This window comes from Cyprinodon tularosa, unplaced genomic scaffold (genome assembly GCF_016077235.1).
Source record: "Cyprinodon tularosa strain WSP-4 unplaced genomic scaffold, ASM1607723v1 ctg366, whole genome shotgun sequence".
In the NCBI taxonomy this organism is placed as follows: Eukaryota; Metazoa; Chordata; class Actinopteri; order Cyprinodontiformes; family Cyprinodontidae; genus Cyprinodon; species Cyprinodon tularosa.
The window spans coordinates 240,001-263,483 of record NW_024039081.1 but is presented as its reverse complement, the minus strand read 5'-3'; the positions used below and the strand labels follow the sequence as shown (position 1 = coordinate 263,483).

The following is a 23,483-nucleotide window of genomic DNA, read 5'->3' as shown; positions in this document are numbered from 1 at the left end:
TCCTTTGCAATAAAACAGCTGGTTTGAGTTTTAGGCGTAAGAATCTAAATTCATACCATTTAAAATAATAAAGATTTTTATAAATTAAATGAATATCCACTAATATTTTTTTTACATGTTTGGCATTAAAAATGTCTATAAGTTCTTATCCTTCATTAAATTTCAACTAATACTTGAGTAAAAAGTTACAGTGTTGCTTTAACTTTGCACCCAAGCAGGGGCGGATTTACCATTAGGCCAAAGTAGGCAGTTGGCTAGGGCCCCAAGTTCCTGGGGGCCCCATAAAACCCCTTTTACATGTTTGGTTAATACAGCTATTTGTGCATTTATTATGTTTTCGATTAAAATGCCATCAGAACGCTGATAATATTAAGTGTGTCTCAGCCCCCCCTTCAGTGTCCACCATATTGGATCAGTCCATTTGCTACACATGTTCAGAAAGGTCCAAACAGACAGCAGCAAACCATTTGAAAACAAACCATGCAAAGAGCAGTGTTGCCAACTTAGCGCTTTAGTCGCTATATTTAGCCACTTTTCAGACCCCTCTAGCACTTTGATTTCTAAAAAGCTCCTAGCGCCAAATCTAGAGACTTTTTTCTGCTACTGGAGACTTTGGAGACAACATCTAAAAGCAGCGAACTCTGCTCTCCAGAGCGAGTAGATTGGTAACCCCACCTCCTGCTCTCCTCTATCTTGTCTGCTGTCATGATTCATGCAGCTATTATTTCATCCAAATGAAAAATGGAGAACAGATAAGCAGATCATGGCTTTTCTACAGTGAAAAGAAGGACTGGGTTATTTACTTTGGCCTTTTTGGAAACACAGGAAGGAGCAATCAGCTAAGTGAGCTTAGTGCTTGGAAAAAATCTTTCATTCCTTTAGAGACAGCATGAAAAGTCAGCTGAGTACAAAACATAGAGATGAAAACAAGAAGAAAAGGGACAAGAAGAAATGTAGAACAAATAATGTATAGCTTATTCTATTAAAATGTATGTATCTGTACAATTTGTCTGTTTTAATGTGTCGTCTTCTCAATTCAGAGGGCCCCCTACCTGTCTTTGCCTAGGGCCCCAAATTTCCTAAATCCGCCCCTGTATCAAAGTATGTTTTTAATCTGAGACATAACTTCTCTACCCGATCCGTCCAGGAAGCACGATCCGTCCTGCGCCATCACCTCATTGGCGCATCCAGATATACATCCAGGTCGCCATCGATTTTATTTTGTTAAAAAGACCTAAATGACGTTTTCCCCTCCCCCAAAAATAGTTAACGTCCTAAAATATAATGAGTTAAAGGTTAATAATGTATTTCCTGAGAAAATAAATGCCTTAAAATCATTTCCGTTTTATAAATTGCATGTTCCCAATCTGCACTGGAAATGGGATCCTACGCTACTTCCAGTGGCTAACGTTTTTGGCTTTGGATTTAAACATCAATCTAGTCTTTTTTAGTTTTAATGTTCTAATGTTTACTTCTGACATTTTGAATTGAGAAAGCTTCCTGGATGGGAAGCGAAACTCTGACTTTTAAGGTTCCAACAGGTTTGATTCCAAAACACTGAGGCAGAGTGGTTGAATTAGCAACAGTGCAGTGCTGCTAGTGACCTTCAAGGGCGCTAAATCTGGAACTTCCAGGTCTAGCGCCCCTGGTGGCTCAGAGTTACACAGTGTTGCTTTAATAAATCATTAAACTATTGAATAGCTGCAGCCCTAAACGCTGAAAGTTCTCCTGGACTGTTTTGTGTGTCTGGTGATTCCAGCTTCTGATACACGTTTCGTTCTGTTGAAGATCGTTGTTTCTTTCCTGTTAGCTAAGTATGGTGGCGTTTCCATAGAATAAAGACATAAATGCTGTTTGGCAAACTAAACCCAACCTGTCTGCACAAGTTCATGACAGATTCGATTGGACTGCAGGTAAAAACAGCAATAGTGAATCAAATAAAGAAGCTCATGGTTCTGTTTGCTATCTGATCCATAATTGAAGACAAAAACTCACTGGGCCGCAGCGACGGACGGCAGCTTGGCGGCGTTCCCGCTCTCCACCAGCATCATGGCCTGCTTCATCTCCAGCTTGTTGTAGAACGAGATGAGCTGCGGCTCGTTGTATCGCTCGCCGGCGATCAGCCACTTCTTCATGTACGTCTTGTTGAAGCGAAGTAACCTGAATTAGAAACATCATTATAGGAGATTCTCCCAAGCTGGTTAGTACAGTTAGAAAGAAGATTGGAGGCTGAGAATTTATGATAAACTAATGATTGAAAGAAAACGAAAGAGTCGAGGCCAGACAGAGGAATCTGTTTCTTTGTAAAATAGTATAGTAGCTTCATCTGGTCTGTTCCTGTTTGGCTGTGACTCCATCCTGGAGAGAAATATCAGCTGTGCTGCTGCCATCAACACCTTCGTTTCTAGATGTTGGAGCTTGGCCTGTTTTTCAGTGTAGTCCTGTTTCTCTGACTGACTGGCTGGATGTGCTCTCTTCATCCTCTGACATGGGAGCTGGCTTGGAGATATACCCCATTTCCACTACCCTTCAAAAACCGATCCATGCAGAGACCGGTCCGAGCTCGGATCAGTTAACCAGGCCGAGCTCGGTTCTGACGACCGTTTACACATCACGCTATCTCGGTTCCTCGACTCCTCGCCTTCTAGTGACGATCTGCGGTATTACTGCCAGTATTGAAGGAGGAAATCAAGCAGTTGGTGGCGGTAATGCACCAAAAGTTCTTTGCCAACCGCCATAAAACACAAGAAGAAGAAGACAAAGAAGGAGGGAATCAAGCAAATCAAAATGGCGGAACCTGTCACATTCAGAAAGTTATGCCTGATTATTATTGCTGTACTTCGGTGTTTGTGGAGGGTTAGGGTTAAAATGTTGCATGGAGAAGATTTCGATTGTGGTTTATAGTTCTTCTTCTTCTTCTGTTTTGTGTTGGTTGGCAAGCAGCTTCCGGAGGGGCATTACCGCCAACTACTGGAATGGAGTGTGAATCGCGATCTGCAGCCAGACGGAGATGACGCGTTCCGCTCATGCGCTCTTGTTATCAGAGAACCGAGCCAGGGGAAAACCGAGCCCACCTCTGGAACTGGTCTGCAGTTAGCGCGGTCTGGTTGTGTCTAGCTCGGTTCAGTTCTGTTTGCTTTCCATTTAAACACGGTTAGTTATCTCAGTTACTGAGCTCGGACCGGTCTCGGCACGGTTTTTAAGGGTAGTTTAAATGGGGTATATGTCTGCCTGGCTGTTTGTTTCCTGGACGGGGCCGCCTGTGGAGCTGGTTGACAGTTGCCTTTAGTATCTATGCTTCTTTTTCTATGTCTGCTTCTGTCTCCTTGAACCCCAGTGGGCCTCAGCAGATGGCCGCTCACACTGAGCCTGGTTCTGCTGGAGGTTTCTTCCTGTTCAAAGGGAGTTTTTCCTCTCCACTGTCGCTACAAGCATGCTTAGTGTGAGGGATTGCTGAAGAGTCAATGAGTCGATGCAATCAGCTGGTTTTCCTTAGAAAGAAAACTTTGAATCAATCTGACTGGATGATCTGGTTGAACTGGAAAGTGCCTTGAGATGACTTGTGTTGCGAATTGGCACTTTAGAAATAAACTAAAATGAATTGAAAATTTGAGTTTATTTGTGATAAAGAGTTTTGTAAATAATCAAGAGACTTTTTAAATGCCTTCAGAAAAACATTCTTATAATTACTGAACAACAGAATCTGTTTTAAAATGAGAATATAACCAAACAGAACTGGTTTAGATCTGATGCAATTCAAACAGGACGTCTTTAAGGCGCACAGGGACAGTTCTTTTTGTGAATATGTATTTAATAATGAATTAATATTACTTAAGACAATTTAACCATTTTGATTCAAAGTAATTCAGTAAAATATAGCTTGAATTATTTGTTGCTCACATTACATTTTATTTCAACCAAAAGCAAAAAGAAGAAGTTGGTTTATTGCATCTATGATGAACAGGAAGGGACGTGGTTTTGCTTTTTTTCTGCAGAAATAAACCACTTCCTGCACTTCTCTCTCTTCACATCAAACCGCCCTCTAAGCACTAACCCTTAAAGCTGCAGTCTGTAACATTGAGGAGAGAGCAGACTTCGAATGAAAATTTGAAGAAAAACAGGTTTCACGCCACTCCCCCACCCTCTCTGCTTCGCTCATGCCCCACCTCCAAGCTCCACCCCTCTCACAGCATCTGCGCGGCTACCGCATGCGACCAGAAGGGGGGGGTGGGGGGGGGTGGGATTCAGCGTGTGTGAGCTGTGATTGACACTCCATCAGACGCTCCTCTGGCTGTGATTGGTTGTTTTGACTCGTCCCGAATTATTCTTTCCAGATTGAAATACAGGCAGTAGGCGGGACCAATTGAAGCAGTTTTTTTCACAGGTTACATATCACATGTACTGCTGTCTGGGCATAGGGACAGTTTTAGCCAATATGACAAAAAAGTGATTTTTAAAAACTTACAGACTTCAGCTTTAACCATCAGTGTTTCGCACAAAGAAGTCACACTCGCTTTGATTGAAAGTGGGTGGTGGGGGGGGGTTAAAAGAATGGGACGGCATCTTCCCTGCAACGGAAAACAGCCGTTTCTATGGCAACACAGCGAGGCCCCATGAGCGTGACTAGCTCTGTGGTGTAGCTTGACATGAAATCAAACATTTGCCCCTTTCTTAAAACAAACTTATACGGTCAAATAAAGCGATTTCCAAGAGGATTTTCCTTTTTTAATTATACAGTGATTTTCTGTCAGTGTGACGAAGATGCAGCAAAACAGCTGGTAGAGCGGGTCCCTGGAGGATGCTGCCACTACCCGATCTGTCCGGGAAGCACCATCCGTCCTGCGCATGCGTGAATAAATACACGTCCGGGTGTCCATAAGTAATGTAATTATGATACTAAAATTACTAATTTCTATCCTTAACTCAAAGAATGTTAATAAACCTCTTTAAAAAATGTTTTATGACTTTTGTGAGACAATTTTTATGCTTTTTACATTTCTTTTTGTTAGACTGCTTCTCTGAGGTCATCATCAGACATGATCAGAGCAGTCCAGCAAAATTAAACCATGTTTATCTGCATTTTAGTTGTTTCTTTCTTTAATTATGCACTATATACCATAAGGTTAAAACAAAAGGAAAACATTTAAACTAAAAAAGACTAGATTTATGTTTAAATCCAAAACTGAAAAAGTTTGCTCCCGAAAGTAGGGAAAAATCAGGAACAGATGACCGATGATAAAATGAGGATTTTAAGGCATTCATTTTCTCAAGAAATACATGATCAACCTTTAACACATTATATTTTAGTACGCTTACTATTTTTGGGGAGGGAAAAAAGTCATTTAGGTCTTTTTAACAAAATAAAATCGAGGACGACCCGGATGTATATCTGGATGCACCAATAAGCTGATGGCGCAGGACGGATTGTGCTTCAAAAGTTGGAGCCTGATTTTGGGACGTTTGCAAACAAATTTTTTTTCTTTTATCATTATTCTTTTTGTAAAAACTCTTTCAATACCTAATTTATTTTAAGCAGACAGATCTAATAATTCTGGTTCTTTAACAAAAACAGAAGAAAAAATTTACTTGTCTTTCCAGTGATGGTGTCCATAATGTCCACATATGTCCCCGATTCCTGTCAGCAGGTGATCCAGGAACTATTGACAACATACATATGAAAAATCCTGTTATGCACCGTTTAGTGCATCTTTAATGAAAAGTTTGAAAAAGGTGCAAATGTTTTACATCGTTAGGAGGAACGACTGAAAGCCCCACCTGTGTGTGGATCTCCTCGTTTATAGACGCTTTGCTCTCCTTCTTCTTCTTCACAGCGAGGAGCTCCACCAGAGGCCTGATGGTCATCCCCTGAGGATGGAGATAGGAGTTACCGCAAATAAATACTAATTTATAATAAACAGAATAATCATTTTATAACTCAGTGCTTTAATAAACGCACCTGCACAAAGACGGTGAAGAAGACGACCGTGATGATGGCTGTGAGGAACAGGTCCTTCATCTCGTGGGTCAGAAGGAAACCGAGAGAGAAGGCAATTGCACCTCGCAGGCCACCGTAGGCCACAATGAACTGGTCTTTTTTGGTCAGCTTCACAACACGAAACTTATTGATAATGAATGTGAGACCAACGACGCCTGAAAGACAGAATCTTTGTTTTACTGAACAGTGAGAGCTAAACCAAAAGCAAAAGACACATTTAGTCCAAATCAATATCAAACCCAAACACCAAAATCTTAACTTGATTTCTTAGCTTGAAATAAAAACAAAAAAACACAACATTATGGTAAAATAAAATCTATACTCACTAATTTTAATATAGAATGTTAGGTGTAAATCATGTCAGATTTTTTACTTAGCTAACGACACAGAGCTAACCTTAGCTAGCTTATATATAGGCACTTTAAACTCTCAGTTATTTCGTTTTCTTATGTTTAAATATTAAATTACATAGTTAAAATAACAAATGTTCAATAAAAAGTTATTCTCAATAGACATTAGCAGTTTTTAAAACAAAACGAAACATGCTAACTGGTTATTGGCTATACCCTTCTAAGCTAGTATACCATATGTGGCAGACTTTAAATAATAAAACTTTTTAAATAACTTTTTTTTAACCTGAAAGATGCAATGACTAGTGAAATTTATAAATAAATATGGTCATTAACAAATAAAAGACAAAAACGGAAGAAAATTGTCCTTCAGTTTTTTGGTTTTGCAGATAAGAACATCATTAGCCGTTATCCAGTTCTACAATAATTTCTATTGTTGTTTAATAGAATGGGAGGCAGATCTTTTAGTTCTCAGGCTCCTCTCCTATGGAACCAACTACCAGTTTTAGTCCGTGAGGCAGACACCCTGTCTACTTTTAAGGCTAGACTTAAAACTTTCCTTTTTGATAAAGCTTCTAGTTAGAGTGGCTCAGGTTATCCTGAGCTATCTCTATAGTTCTGCTGCTATAGGCTTAGACTGCTGGAGGACATAGGGACCCCTTTTTCATCATTCTGCTTCATTCTATCTCTATTCTCCCACTCTGCAGAATCTGTTAGTTCAATCTCTAACGTTCTGCTCTCTCTGCTTTTTCTCATAGTAGCTTCATCTGGTCTGTTCCTGTTTGGCTGTGACTCCATCCTGGAGAGAAATATCAGCTGTGCTGCTGCCATCAACACCTTTGTTTCTAGATGTTGGAGCTTGGCCTGTTTTCCAGTGTAGTCCAGTTTCTCTGACTGTGACTAACTGGATGTGCTCTCTTCATCCTCTGACATGGGAGCTGGCTCGGAGCTCGTCTGCCTGGCTGTGTGTTCCCTGGACGGGGCCGCCTGTGGAGCTGGTTGACAGTTGCCTTTTGTATCTATGCTTCTTTTTCTATGTCTGCTTCTGACTCCTTGAACCCCAGTGGGCCTCAGCAGATGGCCGCTCACTCTGAGCCTGGTTCTGCTGGAGATTTCGTCTTGTTTAAAATGAATTGTTCCTCTCCACGGTCGCTACAAGCATGCTTAGTGTGAAGTATTGCCTTCGAGTCAATGCAATCAACTGGTTTTGCTTAGATAGAAAACTTTGAATCAATTTGACTCGATCATCTGGTGAACTGTAAGTCCTAAGAACTTAGATTTCAGCTTTCAAAATCCTACAATTCAGCAAATGAGTTAAAAGGCATTGCAGGCTAACAAAAGAAGCCAAACAACCCCCATTCCAAAGGGATGGACCCGTTCGTCTATTTCAACTTACATGTTTTCTAAGCAAAAACAGGCTTCGTTGGGCTACTGTATACAGCCTCGAACTCAACTGTATTACTCACATTTGAATTGAAAAAGCTTCCTGGATGGGAAGAGAAATGTCTTCAAACTAGGAAACAAAGTCCAGTAGATTTTTTTGTTTTTTACTGTTTTGGCTTTGAGATATGAAAGTTCCGACTAAAATCATTAGCCGTTTAGCAGACTATAACATCATCATCACTATAACATACATCTGCCATAGGCCGAACGCTGTAACACATCATATAGCCGTCCATCATGTCATGTTTCCAATAAAGATGATTGCACTCACCAAAGACGTGTTAAATGATAACTGTGCCTAATGCCTTATTACTTTTTTGAGATGACAGGGATTTGGAGTTTGAATGAATATAGTTCATTTGTTTTTCCTCCAGAGGAGCTCGGCAGGTGGGCGTGCCCCAAACTTTTCCAGGTGAGATTTCTTCATCATAAAGTGGCAAATCCTTTAATCCAAATGGTCAGGTGTTTTACTTTGTGTAGCGACCTTCAAATTGCCTCTAATTCTGGTCACTTCTGAAATCCTTGTTGATAGAATATTTTTTAATTTATTGTAAATATTTATTTATTATACATTTTTTACAGCATTGGAAGACATAAAAATGTTTGTTTGTCCTCAAATATTAAATATAAGACACAAACAAACAATAATCCATCTTTTTCCAATTTGTTTACGCTGAAAAAGCTCCAATGAGCCGCAAGGGGGCGCTAGAGTTGCATGGGGTTGCTGACCTCTGGTCTAGGGCAATATCTCAGTCATATGGAATTAATGCCACTGAGAAGAAAAAAAATAAAAAATAAAAATAACACTCATTAACATAAACAAGTGAAATGATTTCTGACTTTATTTGCAGAATTCTGACTTCTAATCCCAGGATTAAAAGTCAAATTATTTAGGACTCCTTTTTCCACAGCCTAGGATTGTCACTTTGATAAAGTGTTGTCACTCAATAAAGCCTTTATAACTTTATTGAGTGGCTTTTCTTTTTTGTTTTTTTTCTTAAAGGATTGAGCATCATATTTAAGTCTTTTTTAATGCATCCAAGCTCATTAAGTTTTGTGATTAAAAACAATAGAACTGGTAGAAACAGATTGGCTCACTGACTGACCCAAGACTCTGGAGAGGAGACAGAAAACGAGTGTGAAGATCACAAAGGTCCAGTTCCATCTGTGGGGGCCCTCCACTGTGGACACCCCGAGGAAGATGAAGATCAGCGTCTCGCTCACACTGCTCCACATCTTCAGGAAGTATTTGACGGTGGTGTACGACTTGTGGGAGATGTTGGCCTCCACGTACGGCCGCATGATCACACCACAGGCAATCAACCTGTTGGGCATGTGAGAGAAAATAGGTGAAGAAGCTCTAAAGCTTCCAGGGTTAACACTCATGTGAAGGAATGTTTCAGGCCTGAGCAGCGAGCCGCTGAAGGTCTGCTGTGGTATCTGACACCGACTCGACAGAAAAACCCAACAAAACCTGAAGGGTATTTTCTGAACCCTGCACTAATCGCTGTAACCATTTAAACACAACATGGGAGGAGCTTTCTTCCACTTACGACATGATGCCTGACAGATGGAAGACCTCTGCAGAGAGGTAGGCCATGTAGCTGTAGAGGAAGACAAACAGGGGCTCGATGACACGGGTGTGCGAGGTGAAGCGGGACGTGAAGGCTCCCAGGACGCCGTAGATGACACCTACCAGGATGCCACCGAGCGAAACTACGAAGAAAGAGACCACGCCCAGGAAGGCGTCGCCAACGGTAACAGTTCCTGCATGGGAAAACTCGTCAAACAGGTGATACAGAACCTAAAGGGAGAAACATCGCCTGTTAAAGGAAAAGTCCGCTCATATTCAGAATTCAAACGTCTAAAAGTACTTTAAAGATGAAATTATTACACACTGTTCAATGAATGATAAGTGTCTTTAACTAAGAGTAATTTTAATTTTAATGTGCTTTACTGGACGCATCCATGTTTGTCAAAGGACACTACTGCCACCTACTGGTTTGTAACGTCACGGTGCACGACTTTATTTTCGTAATGTTACGTTATTTTCGTAATGTTACGACGTTATTTTCATAATGTTACGTTATTCTCGTAATGTTACGTTATTCTCGTAATGTTACGACAATATTCTCGTAATGTTACGACAATATTCTCGTAATGTTACGATATTAATTTCATAATGTAACGACTTTATTCTCGGAATGTTACGACTTTATTCTCGGAATGTTACGACAAAATTCTCGGAATGTTACGACAAAATTCTCGGAATGTTACGACAAAATTCTCGGAATGTTACGACTTCATTCTCGTAACGTTACGACCTCATTCTCGTAACGTTACGACTATTTTCGTAATGTTATGACGTTATTCTTGTAACGTTACGACTATTTTCGTAATGTTATGACGTTATTATTGTAACGTTACGACTATTTTCGTAATGTTATGACGTTATTATTGTAACGTTACGACTATTTTCGTAATTTTACGACTTTATTCTTGTAATGTTACGACATCATTCTCGTAATGTTATGACTTAATTCTCAAAAAAAAAAAATAAATAAATAAATTTCTAGCCTGGCCCTAATAAATAAAAATGTGGCAGCTAACTCCGAGGAGACCAATAGAAACGCGTCTTCAGCCCTCATTCAGAGGAAAGGTCGCCTCTAACATAAAGAGAGTGTGATTTGAAAAACCTAAATTGAAAAGAATGAGGTTTGAAAGAGAAATATGAAAAGATAACATTTGGAAAAACAAACCCTAAAAAAACAGGAAAATCTTTGAAAAAAAATAGGATTTAACTAAATAAAAAAAAATAAAAAAAATAAAATCCGAGATGAAAGCAAAGTTAAAATATTTTTCACGTTTTTTTTCACATTTCCATTTTTTCCTGCAACAATAAGTTCCTCTGATATCTTAGTTTAATAAATGACTCATTAACATTAAAAGGTCTAAATAAGGAATCTGCTGTGAATTTCGGAGACTCCCTGACAGGGGCACCGTATGGGGGGACGGAGTTAGGGAGATTCTAAGGGCCCTTGACTGAGGAGGGCCCCAAAAGAAGAAAAGATTTTTCCTGCTATATTTTGTTTTTAATATAAAAAGAAAATCCAGCAGTGAAATAAATTATCTTTATGTTCTAAAAAAGGTAATTTATGAGACCTGCATTCATCCATGTTTTTTTGTTTTAAATAAGCTCTTATTTTTTTAATGGGATGTTTTTTAATGTAAAGTTTAAAGTTAATGTTGATTTAACTTGTTGTGTTTTCCTTTATAGAAATTGCACTATAAAATTTACATTCAGTGCATTGTATAGCAGGGTTAAAGCTTGCTTACATGTTTTTTTTGGTGGTGGTTGAGGTGGTGTGTGTGTGTGGGGTGGGGGGGGGGAACCCCTGCTCCCTGAAAATGTTTACGAAGGTAAATGAAAACGTTATCCTCCCTCCTCCAGCTCACCACAGTCACAGCGTCATTCAGAAGCGACTCTCCAAACACCAGGATGTGCAGCAGCTCGTTGATGTGGATTTCTTCAAACACGGCCAGCACCGCCACGGGGTCCACGGCCGAGACGATGGAGCCGAACAGCAGACAAGACAGCAGGTCAACATGGCCGACCTGGGCTGCTTCGATCTGACACACGGCGAACATCATCCCGCCGATGAAGAAGGCGTTCCACAGCGTCCCCACCACCGCAAAAACCAGGATGGTGCCCAGGTTCTCTGCGAAGGCCCGGATGGGCAGGAAGAAGCCGGCATCCAGGATGATGGGAGGCAGCAGGTAGAAGAAGAAAATCTCGGTCCGGAGGACCGGAGCCTCCTCATCCATCGCTTTGATGACGCCACCAACAAGCAGGCCGACGAAGATCAGCAGGCAGCTCTCTGGAACGACGTGGGATACTCTGGGAATGATGTGGAAACCTGTTGGGATCAGACAGAGCCATTTAATCACTGGAAACCAGTTAAAGGAGGAGCCCTAGAGATCATCACTAAAGGAGCTGACGCTTTATGGAATCCAAATAATCTCATTAGAGTTCATGGGCGGTCCTAAACCGGGGTCAGTAGATTTGATCCCTGTACCAAAGATATAATAAAGAATAAATTTATAATAAATTAAAATATGCACTAAAACATCTAGTGTAAAAAAAGTATTCAACTATTACTCCAGTTAAATAAACAGAGATCGATGGATTTCACTTACAGGTGCTGGTCATAAAATTAGAATATCATGAAAAAGTAGATTGATTTCAGTAATTCCATTTAAAAAGTGAAACTTGTATATTATATTCATACATTACATACAAACTCATATATTTCAGATGTTTATTTTGTTTAATTTTGATGATTACAAATGACAACAAATGAAAATCTCAAATTCATCATATCAGAAAATTAGAATATTGTGAAAAGGTTCAAAATTGATGGCCCCTGGTGCCACACTCTAATCAGCTAATTAACTCAAACCACCTGCAAAAGCCTTTAAATGGTCTTTCAGTCTAGTTCTATAGGCTACACAATCATGGGGAAGACTGCTGACTTGACAGTTGTCCAAAAGACGACCATCGACACCTTGCACAAGGAGGGCAAGACACAAAAGGTCATCGCTAAAGAGGCTGGCTGTTCACAGAGCTCAGTGTCCAAGCACATTAATAGAGAGGCGAAGGGAAGGAAAAGATGTGGTCGAAAAAAGTGTACAAGCAAGAGAGATAACCGCACCCTGGAGAGGATTGTGAAACAAAACCCATTCAAAAATGTGGGGGAGATTCACAAAGAGTGGACTGCAGCTGGAGTGAGTGCTTCAAGAACCACCACACACAGACGTATGAAAGACATGGGTTTCTGCTGTCGCATTCCTTGTGTCAAGCCACTCTTGAACCACAGACAGCGTCAGAAGCGTCTTGCCTGGGCTAAAGAGAAACAGGACTGGACTGCTGGTGAGTGGTCCAAAGTCATGTTCTCTGATGAAAGTAAATTTTGCATTTCCTTTGGAAATCAAGGTCCCAGAGTCTGGAGGAAAAGAAGAGAGGCACTTCATCCACGTTGCTTGAAGTCCAGTGTAAAGTTTCCACAGTCAGTGATGGTTTGGGGTGCCATGTCATCTGCTGGTGTTGGTCCATTGTGTTTTCTGAGGTCCAGGGTCAACGCAGCCACATACCAGGAAGTTTTAGAGCACTTCATGCTTCCTGCAGCTGACCAACTTTTTGGAGATGCAGATTTCATTTTCCAACAGGACTTGGCACCTGCACACAGTGCCAAAGCTACCAGTACCTGGTTGAAGGACCATGGTATCCCTGTTCTTAATTGGCCAGCAAACTCTCCTGACCTTAACCCCATAGAAAATCTATGGGGTATTGTGAAGAAGAAGATGCAATACACCAGACCCAACAATTCAGAAGAGCTAAAAGCCACTATTAGAGCAACCTGGGCTATCATAACACCTGAGCAGTGCCACAGACTGATCGACTCCATGCCACGCCGCATTGCTGCAGTAATACAGGCCAAAGGAGGCCCAACTAAATACTGAGTGCTGTACATGCTCATACTTTTCATGTTCATACTTTTCAGTTGGCCAACATTTCTATAAATCCTTTGTTTTTATTGGTCTTCAGTAATATTCTAATTTTCTGATATGATGAATTTGAGATTTTCATTTGTTGTCATTTGTAATCATCAAAATTAAACAAAATAAACATCTGAAATATATGAGTTTGTATGTAATGTATGAATATAATATACAAGTTTCACTTTTTAAATGGAATTACTGAAATCAATCTACTTTTTCATGATATTCTAATTTTATGACCAGCACCTGTATTTTATCTTTCGAAAGAGAGATCAGTTCATCATACGGCCCTTATTGCTCGGTAATCAGCCCTGTTCTGCCTGAGCAGCGTTCGTTCCCCCTTACTTACAATAATGGAAAGTAGTCAGAATCAAAACAAATTACAGACGCTTTGGTTAAACAGTAACATGTTATGAATAAACCCGAGAAAGAATCTAGCTTGTTATGGGGAGAAGGTAGGTCTGGTCTACAAACATCCTCACTCCGCATATCCATCTGGAAACCTTCCGTTGGAGTAATTTTGGGAAGGGGCGAAAATACTGGTTAGCTGATTGGCCTATGTTGGTGATAGACGGGCCAAATAAACCAATCAGATCAACGAAGCATATGACGTACTAACAGAGCGACGACGAAGAGGAGCCAATTGATAGATCAAACTCTTGCCGAAACCAGTCGGGAGAAGAGCAAAAACATCTTTTCCTCTGAGAAAAGCCTCCAGAGCAGTGTTTTGCTCTTCATTCAGTGAAGAAATACTCTGTAATTCCCATAAAACTTGCTCAATAGCCACGCTAACGCTAGTTTCATCGGCTGAAGCCGCCATGTTCTTTAGACTGAACTGTGGCGCTTCTTGTTGCGTCCCACCTCAACCCGCCTCAAAGCCAACGCTGATTGGACGTTCGTTTGGCTCCAAATTTTCTTTAACGGAGAGTCTCCAGACTGATCTGCGAGTGAAACCTTGAAAGCTCGCGAGATCAGGATGGTCTCTTTAAAGACCATCAGAGAACAACCAGCATAGACATACTGAGGACATGGACGTCCACAACGACTGACAGGAGCAACAAGGAGAGGATGAATCCGAGAAAACTTTAGAGAAAACTCTAAAGGAGCAGCTGAGATCCATAGCTCAGGTGTCAATAAAACCATGCACTCCAGAAACACACTGGAGAAAGAAAAGTCATTTTCTGGCAGAACAAGGAGTCCTGTTTGCATCGTTGGAGACACGGCAAACATGTGGAAGAAGCTCTGATCAGAGACAGAAGCTAAATTTCAGGCCACCGTGCAAAATGCCCTGAAGAAGAGGACTGCAGGTAGCCTCGTGAGACCATCCTGATCTCGCGAGCTTTCAAGATTTCACTCGCAGATCAGTCTGGAGACTCTCCGTTAAAGAACATTTGGAGCCGTTCACCAAACGAACGTCCAATCAGCGTTGGCTTTGAGGCGGGTTGAGGTGTGACGCAACGAGAAGCGCGACAGTTCAGTCTAAAGAACATGGCGGCTTCAGCCGATGAAACTAGCGTTAGCGTGGCTATCGAGCAAGTTTTGTCGGAATTACAGAGTATTTCTTCACTGAAAGAAGAGCAAAACACTGCTCTGGAGGCTTTTCTCAGAGGAAAATATGTTTTTGCTCTTCTCCCGACTGGTTTGGGCAAGAGTAGCCTGGCTTGTGGTTGTGTTTTTGTCGTCGCTCTGTTAGTACGTCATGTGCTTCGTTGATCTGATTGGTTTATTTGGCCCGTCTATCACCAACATAGGCCAATCAGCTAACCAGTATTTTCGCCCCTTCCCAAAATTACTTCTACGGAAGGTTTCCAGATGGATATGCGGAGCAAATCCATCTGGAGTCAGGTTAGACTGCAGATCCCAGAACAGCACAATTCCCACTGAGAAACACAGTGGCAGCATCATGCTGTGGGACAGGGGAGCTGGTTGGAGTTGATGGGAAGATGGATGGAGTGAAATCCAGAACCATTCTGGAAGAAAACCAGCTAGAGGCTTCAGAGGACCAGAGTCTGGAGGTGGAGGTTCACCCTCCAGCAGGAGAACCAGCCAGAGAGGGAGAGTTTGGATCAGAGCAGAACAAGGGGTTAGAATGACTGCTGTTCATCGTTAATGTTTTCTGCAGAAAATATCTGCAGAAATCTGTCCCTCAGGCTGTGCTTTGCTGCGTGTAAATACATCATGCAGCATCAGACGTGAAGCTGCAGCCTTTCTGCTGTTCTGACCGTCTTTCTGAGCTGAAACGGGCCTCAGCACTCGGTTCATGCGGCCTGTGTTTTCTAGAGTCACTGACGCTTCACTCCTCCTCCTCCCTCTGACTCTGCACACTGACATCTTTGTTATCGCGGCGTGCATTAGGATAGGAAGTGGGTCCGGCCCACGGAGACAACAGCTGCACCAACAGATAAACCACAGAGCCTCTCTGGGCTTTCTCAGCGACTCGGATCAGCATTCTGGTCTCACTGCATCTTCAATCGCTTTTACCGTCTCAGTCCAACTAAGAACTAGAGCTACCAAGTTAAACAAATCGAGATTTAATGACGTAAATAGTTTAAATCTATAACTTCTGGTTACCAGACTCTGAAAAATCCTTTAGTTTAATTGATTGACCTATTGGGACGGAAAATCAAAGGCAGAAGTTTAGATCATCAAAGACTGCCGCACCTTTCAACCAAAAGGTGATGATGTCATGACTTTGAGAGCTCTGATAGGTTAATTCACAACATCTGAGCTACATATCGACCAATAGAGGTTTTTAAGGCCGATGACGATTATTTCGACATCAGTCTAACTGATCCCTGATATGCGTGGCCGATTTTTTAGTTGATTCTTTTGTCAGATATAACTTATTTTTCCCTCCGTTTCAATGATAAAAATGACAAAATGATCAACGTCTCAATTTAAACAAAGTAAAACATACGGTGGAAACAAGTAGATTTGAAGGCATGGCTGCTGAATCCACTGATGAAGGATTCGACAGAAATATCGATTAGGAGAGAAAATAAAACAGCAGCCATTGGCCAAAAATATGAGCCGACCAATGAATCGGTCTGTCCTTCATTTCAGTTAAATGGAGAATCAGCTCAGGATGCATTTTAAGGAGAAACCTCCAACATGCCGATTCCTTCTGTGACTTAATAACAACAACATAAGAAGCTGCAAAGACTTCAAGAGGAGAACCGTCGACTTCCACAGGTCTGGTTCTTCCTCAGGTCCAATAGATGCATCTAGATTCATCTGTATAAACAATCATATAAAAACCACAGTGTTGTGGGAAAAAAGTATTCAACTATTCACCCAAGTTAAATAAACGCATATCAGTGGATTTCACTTAGTCTGCGCTTTATTTTATCTTTGCAAAGACAGAACAGCTGGATATACACTCACCGGCCACTTTATTAGGTACCCCATGCTAGTAACGGGTTGGACCCCCCTTTGCCTTCAGAACTGCCTCAATTCTTGGTGGCATAGATTCAACAAGGTGCTGGAAGCATTCCTCAGGGAGTTTGGTCCATATTGACATGATGGCATGACACAGTTGCCGCAGATTTGTCGGCTGCACATCCATGATGCGAATCTCCCGTTCCACCACATCCCAAAGATGCTCTATTGGATTGAGATCTGGTGACTGTGGAGGCCATTTGAGTACAGTGAACTCATTGTCATGTTCAAGAAACCAGTCTGAGATTATTCCAGCTTTATGACATGGTGCATTATCCTGCTGAAAGTAGCCATCAGAAGTTGGGTACATTGTGGTCATAAAGGGATGGACATGGTCAGCAACAATACTCAGGTAGGCTGTGGCGTTGCAACGATGCTCATTTGGTACCAAGGGGCCCAAAGAGTGCCAAGAAAATATTCCCCACACCATGACACCACCACCACCAGCCTGAACCGTTGATACAAGGCAGGATGTTTTCATGTTGTAGACGCCAAATTCTGACCCTACCATCCGAATGTCGCAGCAGAAATCGAGACTCATCAGACCAGGCAACGTTTTTCCAATCTTCTATTGTCCAATTTCGATGAGCTTGTGCAAATTGTAGCCTCAGTTTCCTGTTCTTAGCTGAAAGGAGTGGCACCCAGTGTGGTCTTCTGCTGCTGTAGCCCATCTGCCTCAAAGTTGGACGTACTGTGCGTTCAGAGATGCTCTTCTGCCCACCTTGGTTGTAACGGGTGGTTATTTGAGTCACTGTTGCCCTTCTATCAGCTCCAACCAGTCTGGCCATTCTCCTCTGACCTCTGGCATCAACAAGGCATTTCCGCCCACAGAACTGCCGCTCACTGGATGTTTTTTCTTTTTCGGACCATTCTCTGTAAACCCTAGAGATGGTTGTGCGTGAAAATCCCAGTAGATCAGCAGTTTCTGAAATACTCAGACCAGCCCTTCTGGCACCAACAATCATGCCACGTTCAAAGTCACTCAAATCACCTTTCTTCCCCATACTGATGCTCGCTTTGAACTGCAGGAGATTGTCTTGACCATGTCTACATGCCTAAATGCACTGAGTTTCCGCCATGTGATCGACTGCTTAGAAATTAAGTGTTAACGAGCAGTTGGACAGATGTACCTAATAAAGCGGCCGGTGAGTGTACGATCCTTATTGTGAGGTAATCAGCCTTGTTCTGCCTGGGCAGCGTTCGTTTCTCCTTACTTACAGTAATGGAAACTAGTCAGAGTAAAAAAACAAATTACAGAAACTTTGGTTAAACAGTAACATGTTATAAATAAACCTTGAGAAAGAATCTGGTTTGTTATGGGAAGAAGTACGTCTTCTCTACAAACACCCCTCACTCAGGCATTGTGTGGCCTTGCAGGTTAAACAAACTGAGTGAAAAACTTTTATAGTGAGTAAATAGCATACAGTTAATCAATATATGGAATAAGATAAATCTAAATTTTCCAATCGCACACAGGAATGGCCACACAGTTCAGGAAGGAGACGGGTTCTGTGTCCCACAGATGGACAGGTTGTGGTAGGAAACGAGTGAATCAACCCCAGGAGGAAGGAATCCCTCCAGAAACAACAGAAAAAAAGTGTTTTACTGCAGGAGGGACTGAAGCACTACACAAAATAGGGCGAAAAAACTTTGAAGAAAAACCAGGAAATGAAAGCTTGGTCACTAATGGGTCATCCAAATGGACGAAGACCCCAAAACAGGGATCATCCACACGGATGAAAGGGGCCCTCAAGGGGACCCTCTTCTGAAAAGAGCACAACTCACTAGTGGGTTAAGTTTGAATTTTTACTTTGGTCTTTCACTTTTTTTTTTTTTTTTTTATCAAAACAGAAAATGAAAATCTAAAAAAAAAAATTGAAATTAAAGGAAACATTAATACTATGATTCATGTATAACATTTAGGAGAATGGCGACCCCTCCAGTTCATAGGTCAGCATTGGTAGCCAATGCCTCACTGCTAATATTAGGGGTGGAACGGTTCAGTTCACGGTTTTCGGTTCGGTATATGTTGATTGTTAGCCTGACATGTTAGTCGTGTTGCACAATGCTTGCACACTGTTGCACTTTTATCCCCAACTTTCTTTCCGCCGTCATCGTAGGTCACTCTAAATGCAAAGCGGTCCCATACAGCAGACCTATAAAGTGCTGCTGGCGCGTCTTCCAACTCCTGTTCTTTCCCACTCGCCATACCCACACAATTCTCCACAACAACTGATTTTTTTCCCCTGCTACACACGCTAAGCTGCTTCGCTTCTTCTTCTTCTTGTTTACTACTGGTGGTTGGCTTTGGTCGCAGTACCGCCACCTTCTGCTCTGGAGTGGAAACGCTTCGCCTATGAGAAAAAGGAGCAGCGCATGAACCGAACGCAACACACGCGAACCGAACCGAGACAGTCGAACCGAATGGTTCAGACGGTTTTCATAAACCGTTCCATCCCTAGTCAATATAGTAGCTCCAAGCCTTAAAAGGTTTGGTGGCCTCTGTCCTAAAGAGAAAACCAGATGAGCTACACACTGGCTGAAATACGACAAAGTTAACATTACAGAGTCACCTTTAGTTTCATAGAGATCAGGGGTGAGAAGGTGGGAGAGCAAAGCGGCCTCCAAATACGACCCAGCGCTTACGTCAGGAGGAATGGGTCAAAATTACAGCAAACTAATCCGACAAGCAGATGGAAGGAAAGCCAAAACATTCAGACAAACTTAATAACAAAAAAGCTTTGGAAATCTGACTTTAGGAGCTAAAATATAGGAGAAGCAGCCATTATTTCCATTTAGAGGGGAGAATATAAACACCAACATCGTGTCCCTTTAAGGCCACGAAGCCAAAGGTTAATTCCAAAGCTATAAGGTGAGAGCAGTAGAGGTTCAATGAATGGCTAAAACTGAAGCTGCAGGATACATAAACACTGGAAGTTAGCATGTTCAACAAGAGCTCATGCATTGGCGTCAGGTTAGCATGACATAGAATAGTATGTGGACCTGGACAGCATGGATATGAAAATATAGGTGTATATTTATTAGCAATGACTTCAGGAAAACCTTGTTTCTAAGTGATTTACTTGGAAAATCCAGATGTTTTCTCTTCGATTTTTCTGTTGGAACTATTTTTGGTTCCTAAATGTTTTTTGGCAAAACAAACTGTTTTCAAACAATGATTTATTTATGGGATGAAGAGTGTTGGCCAAGTGCTGCTCCCCGAGTGCTGCACAATGGCAGCCCACCGCTCCCCAATGGGATGGGTTAAATGCAGAGTTTATTTCTTCCCATAAAAGAAGAAAACTCCAAACCAAACCAGATCGATGTCTATACGCCATCAGACCAGCATACCTTTAGTCAATACAGACTCACAAGACGTCAGATTTGTGTTTATCCCTTTAGTTTTGAATGAAAAATAGACTTTAAAATCCTCAACGGGCGTGTATCCCTTTTAGTGATGTACAAAAAAAATGTAAGGTCAGATTGCCATACACTTAAAAAAAAACACCAAAAAGTAAATAATTAAACTTATTTTTGTACATGACTAAAGGGATAAATGGGTATTGACTATGGGTATTTTGTTGAGTTTTTACGGCACTAGTGGCTCGTCGACAGTAGGCTGAAAGGAAAGCAGGCAAAGGACTACAGACTGGATTCGAACCCGGGTCGGCCGCGTCAAGGACTAAGGAAAATTCCGGTCAGCAAGGAATAATCAATGGATCTCTGCCATAACTAAAACTTACATGTTTGTTTGATTTAATGAAATTAGCGTTAATCAGTAGAAAAATTAAAATATTTCTCCTTGCAGTCACTGAGTCTGGGAGCGGCCATTTTTGCCCAAATATAGTAGCCCCTCCCTCCTGCCATCTTCCAGCAGTGACGTCACGGGGCGGTAAGCCTAGCGCCATTCTCCCCGCTTTACAAGCTAAATCAATGGGAACTACTAGACACATCTGCAATCAACAACAATTATTGAAGATTTCCAGAGGAAGATTTCCACGTAATATGTAGCCAATATTTGGAAGAAGAAATTTTCAAGATGAAGGAAATGTGGGGCCCTAGGCAAAGACAGGCAGGGGGCCCTCTTAGTAGAGAAGACAACAAATAAAACAGCCCCATTCTCCAGATAGAGAAATGTTAATAGAATAGACATCCATTATCTGTTCTAGGTTGTGTCCCTCTCTTCTTGTCCCTTTTCTTCTTGTTTTCCTCTCTATGTTTTATACTCAGCTGACTTTTCATGCTGTCTCTAAAGGAATGAAAGATTTTTTCCAAGCACTAAGCTCACTTAGCTGATTGCTCCTTCCTGTGTTTCCAAAAAGGCCAAAGTAAATAACCCAGTCCTTCTTTTCACTGTAGACAAGCCATGATCTGCTTATCTGTTCTCCATTTTTCATTTGGATGAAATAATAGCTGCATGAATCATGACAGCAGACAAGATAGAGGAGAGCAGGAGGCGGGGTTACCAATCTACTCGCTCTGGAGAGCAGAGTTCGCTGCTTTTAGATGTTGTCTCCAAAGTCTCCAGTAGCAGAAAAAAGTCTCTAGATTTGGCGCTAGGAGCTTTTTAGAAATCAAAGTGCTAGAGGGGTCTGAAAAGTGGCTAAATATAGCGACTAAAGCGCTAAGTTGGCAACACTGCTCTTTGCATGGTTTGTTTTCAAATGGTTTGCTGCTGTCTGTTTGGACCTTTCTGAACATGTGCAGCAAATGGACTGATCCAATATGGTGGACACTGAAGGGGGGGGGCTGAGACACATTCACACTTATCAGCGTTCTGATTTCATAATTAATGTGCACAAATAAGGAATAGTTGTATTAAACATACATATAAACAGAGTTTTATGGGGCCCCCAGAAACTTGGAGCCCTAGTACTGCCTAATGGTAAATCCGCCCCTGTGACTTGGAAAATAGCGCGTTGTGACAAACACCAGATACAGCACTGGGACTTGATCAACAGCCGATACCGCACCGTGACGTCACTAACCAGTAGGTGGCAGTAGTGTTCTTTGACAAACATGGATGCCTCCAGTAAAGCACATTCACATGAAAATTACTCTGAATTAAAAACACTGATCATTTATTGAACAGGATGGAATCATTTCAGATTTAAAGAACTTTCAGAAGTTTGAATACTGAATATTAACGGACTTTTCCTTTAAAGGAACATTCCTAAAGATGAAGCTTTATTCTCTATTTCACTAAAAGTGGAAGCCTAAAGCGGCTGTAAGCGTGGAGTGGGTTTCTCCCACGCAGCCGTGGGTTCGGCTGGATGAAACTGTCGGTAGAGCTCGTGGACTCACCGAGCTTCATGAGGAGGGCCAGCAGGATCCAGAGGGAGATCTCAAAGGGCTTCCTGACCTCCTCATAGTTAAAGGCGAGGACGGGGAAAGCTTTCCTCGGACCCGTGGAGTTCGCTCCGTGATGGTCCTCCACGCTGCGTGGGTTCTCTTCTGTCCACGGCTCGTCGTTTCCTGTGAGGACATCTCTGCTCCAGGAGGAACCGGCGAGGAGCAGAAGCGCCAGGAGGACGGTGATGGAGCCCCGCCGGAGCGGAGCGGCTCCTGGAGCTGCCATGTTCCTGTGGTTCGGAGAGAGGAGGAGGAAGAGGAGCAGACTTTAGGCAGAAACTCTGCGCTCATATTCCAAATGCGCACACCTGCAGAGGAGCACAAGGAGGAGCCTGCAGGGAACAGATGAGCTCCTCATCCTCAGACACGAGCCCCCTGTCACGCGCTCACACTGAGGCAGAAGCAGCTGCGCAGTTTGACCACCAGGGAGCGCTGATCCTCCACAGGATGCTCCCTCTGCTCCTCTTCTCTCTGCAGCGCGGAGAGGAAGGACTCCTGCTGGAGGGGAGGGGAGGGTTCATCCATCCATCAATTTATTATCCATCCATCCATCATCCACCCATCCATCCATCCATCCATCCATTTATCAATTTATTATCCATCCATCCATCCATCCATTTATTATCCATCCATCCATCATCCACCCATCCATCCATCCATCCATTTATCAATTTATTATCCATCCATCCATCCATCCACCCATCCATCCATCCATCCATTTATTATCCATCCATCCACCATCCACCCATCCATCCATCCATCCATTTATTATCCATCCATCCATCCATTTATCAATTTATTATCCATCCATCCATCCATCCATCCATCCATCCATTTATCAATTTATTATCCATCCATCCATCCATTTATTATCCATCATCCACCCATCCATCCATCCGTCCATCAATTTATTATCCATCCATCCATCCATTTATCAATTTATTATCCATCCATCCATCCATCCATCCATCCACCCATCCATCCATCCATCCATCCATCCATCCATCCATTTATTATCCATCCATCCATCATCCACCCATCCATCCATCCATCCATCCATTTATCAATTTATTATCCATCCATCCATCCATCCATCCATCCATCCATCCATCCATCCATTTATTATCCATCATCCACCCATCCATCCATCCGGCCATCAATTTATTATCCATCCATCCATCCATTTATCAATTTATTATCCATCCATCCATCCATCCATCCATCCATCCATTTATCAATTTATTATCCATCCATTTACAGGTGCTGGTCATAAAATTAGAATATCATGAAAAAGTAGATTGATTTCAGTAATTCCATTTAAAAAGTGAAACTTGTATATTATATTC

The 23,483-nt window shown here is 41.9% G+C and overlaps 1 protein-coding gene across 1 annotated transcript in view; it reads right to left on the bottom strand.

The window, feature by feature from the left end:
- LOC119790508 (Na(+)/H(+) exchanger beta-like) overlaps positions 1 to 22,553 on the bottom strand; it is a 29,397-nt gene extending 6,844 nt beyond the window's left edge. The window contains exons 1-8 of the mRNA XM_038296056.1: positions 22,090 to 22,553; positions 11,245 to 11,705; positions 9,342 to 9,592; positions 8,895 to 9,112; positions 5,957 to 6,150; positions 5,776 to 5,865; positions 5,587 to 5,657; positions 1,996 to 2,160 (exon numbers count right to left, since the gene is read on the bottom strand). Of these exons, the coding sequence (XP_038151984.1) occupies positions 1,996 to 2,160; positions 5,587 to 5,657; positions 5,776 to 5,865; positions 5,957 to 6,150; positions 8,895 to 9,112; positions 9,342 to 9,592; positions 11,245 to 11,705; positions 22,090 to 22,363 (1,724 nt within the window). The 5' untranslated portion in view covers positions 22,364 to 22,553. The remainder of the gene's footprint in view (positions 1 to 1,995; positions 2,161 to 5,586; positions 5,658 to 5,775; positions 5,866 to 5,956; positions 6,151 to 8,894; positions 9,113 to 9,341; positions 9,593 to 11,244; positions 11,706 to 22,089) is intronic.
- Between the last annotated feature and the right edge of the window lie 930 nt (positions 22,554 to 23,483).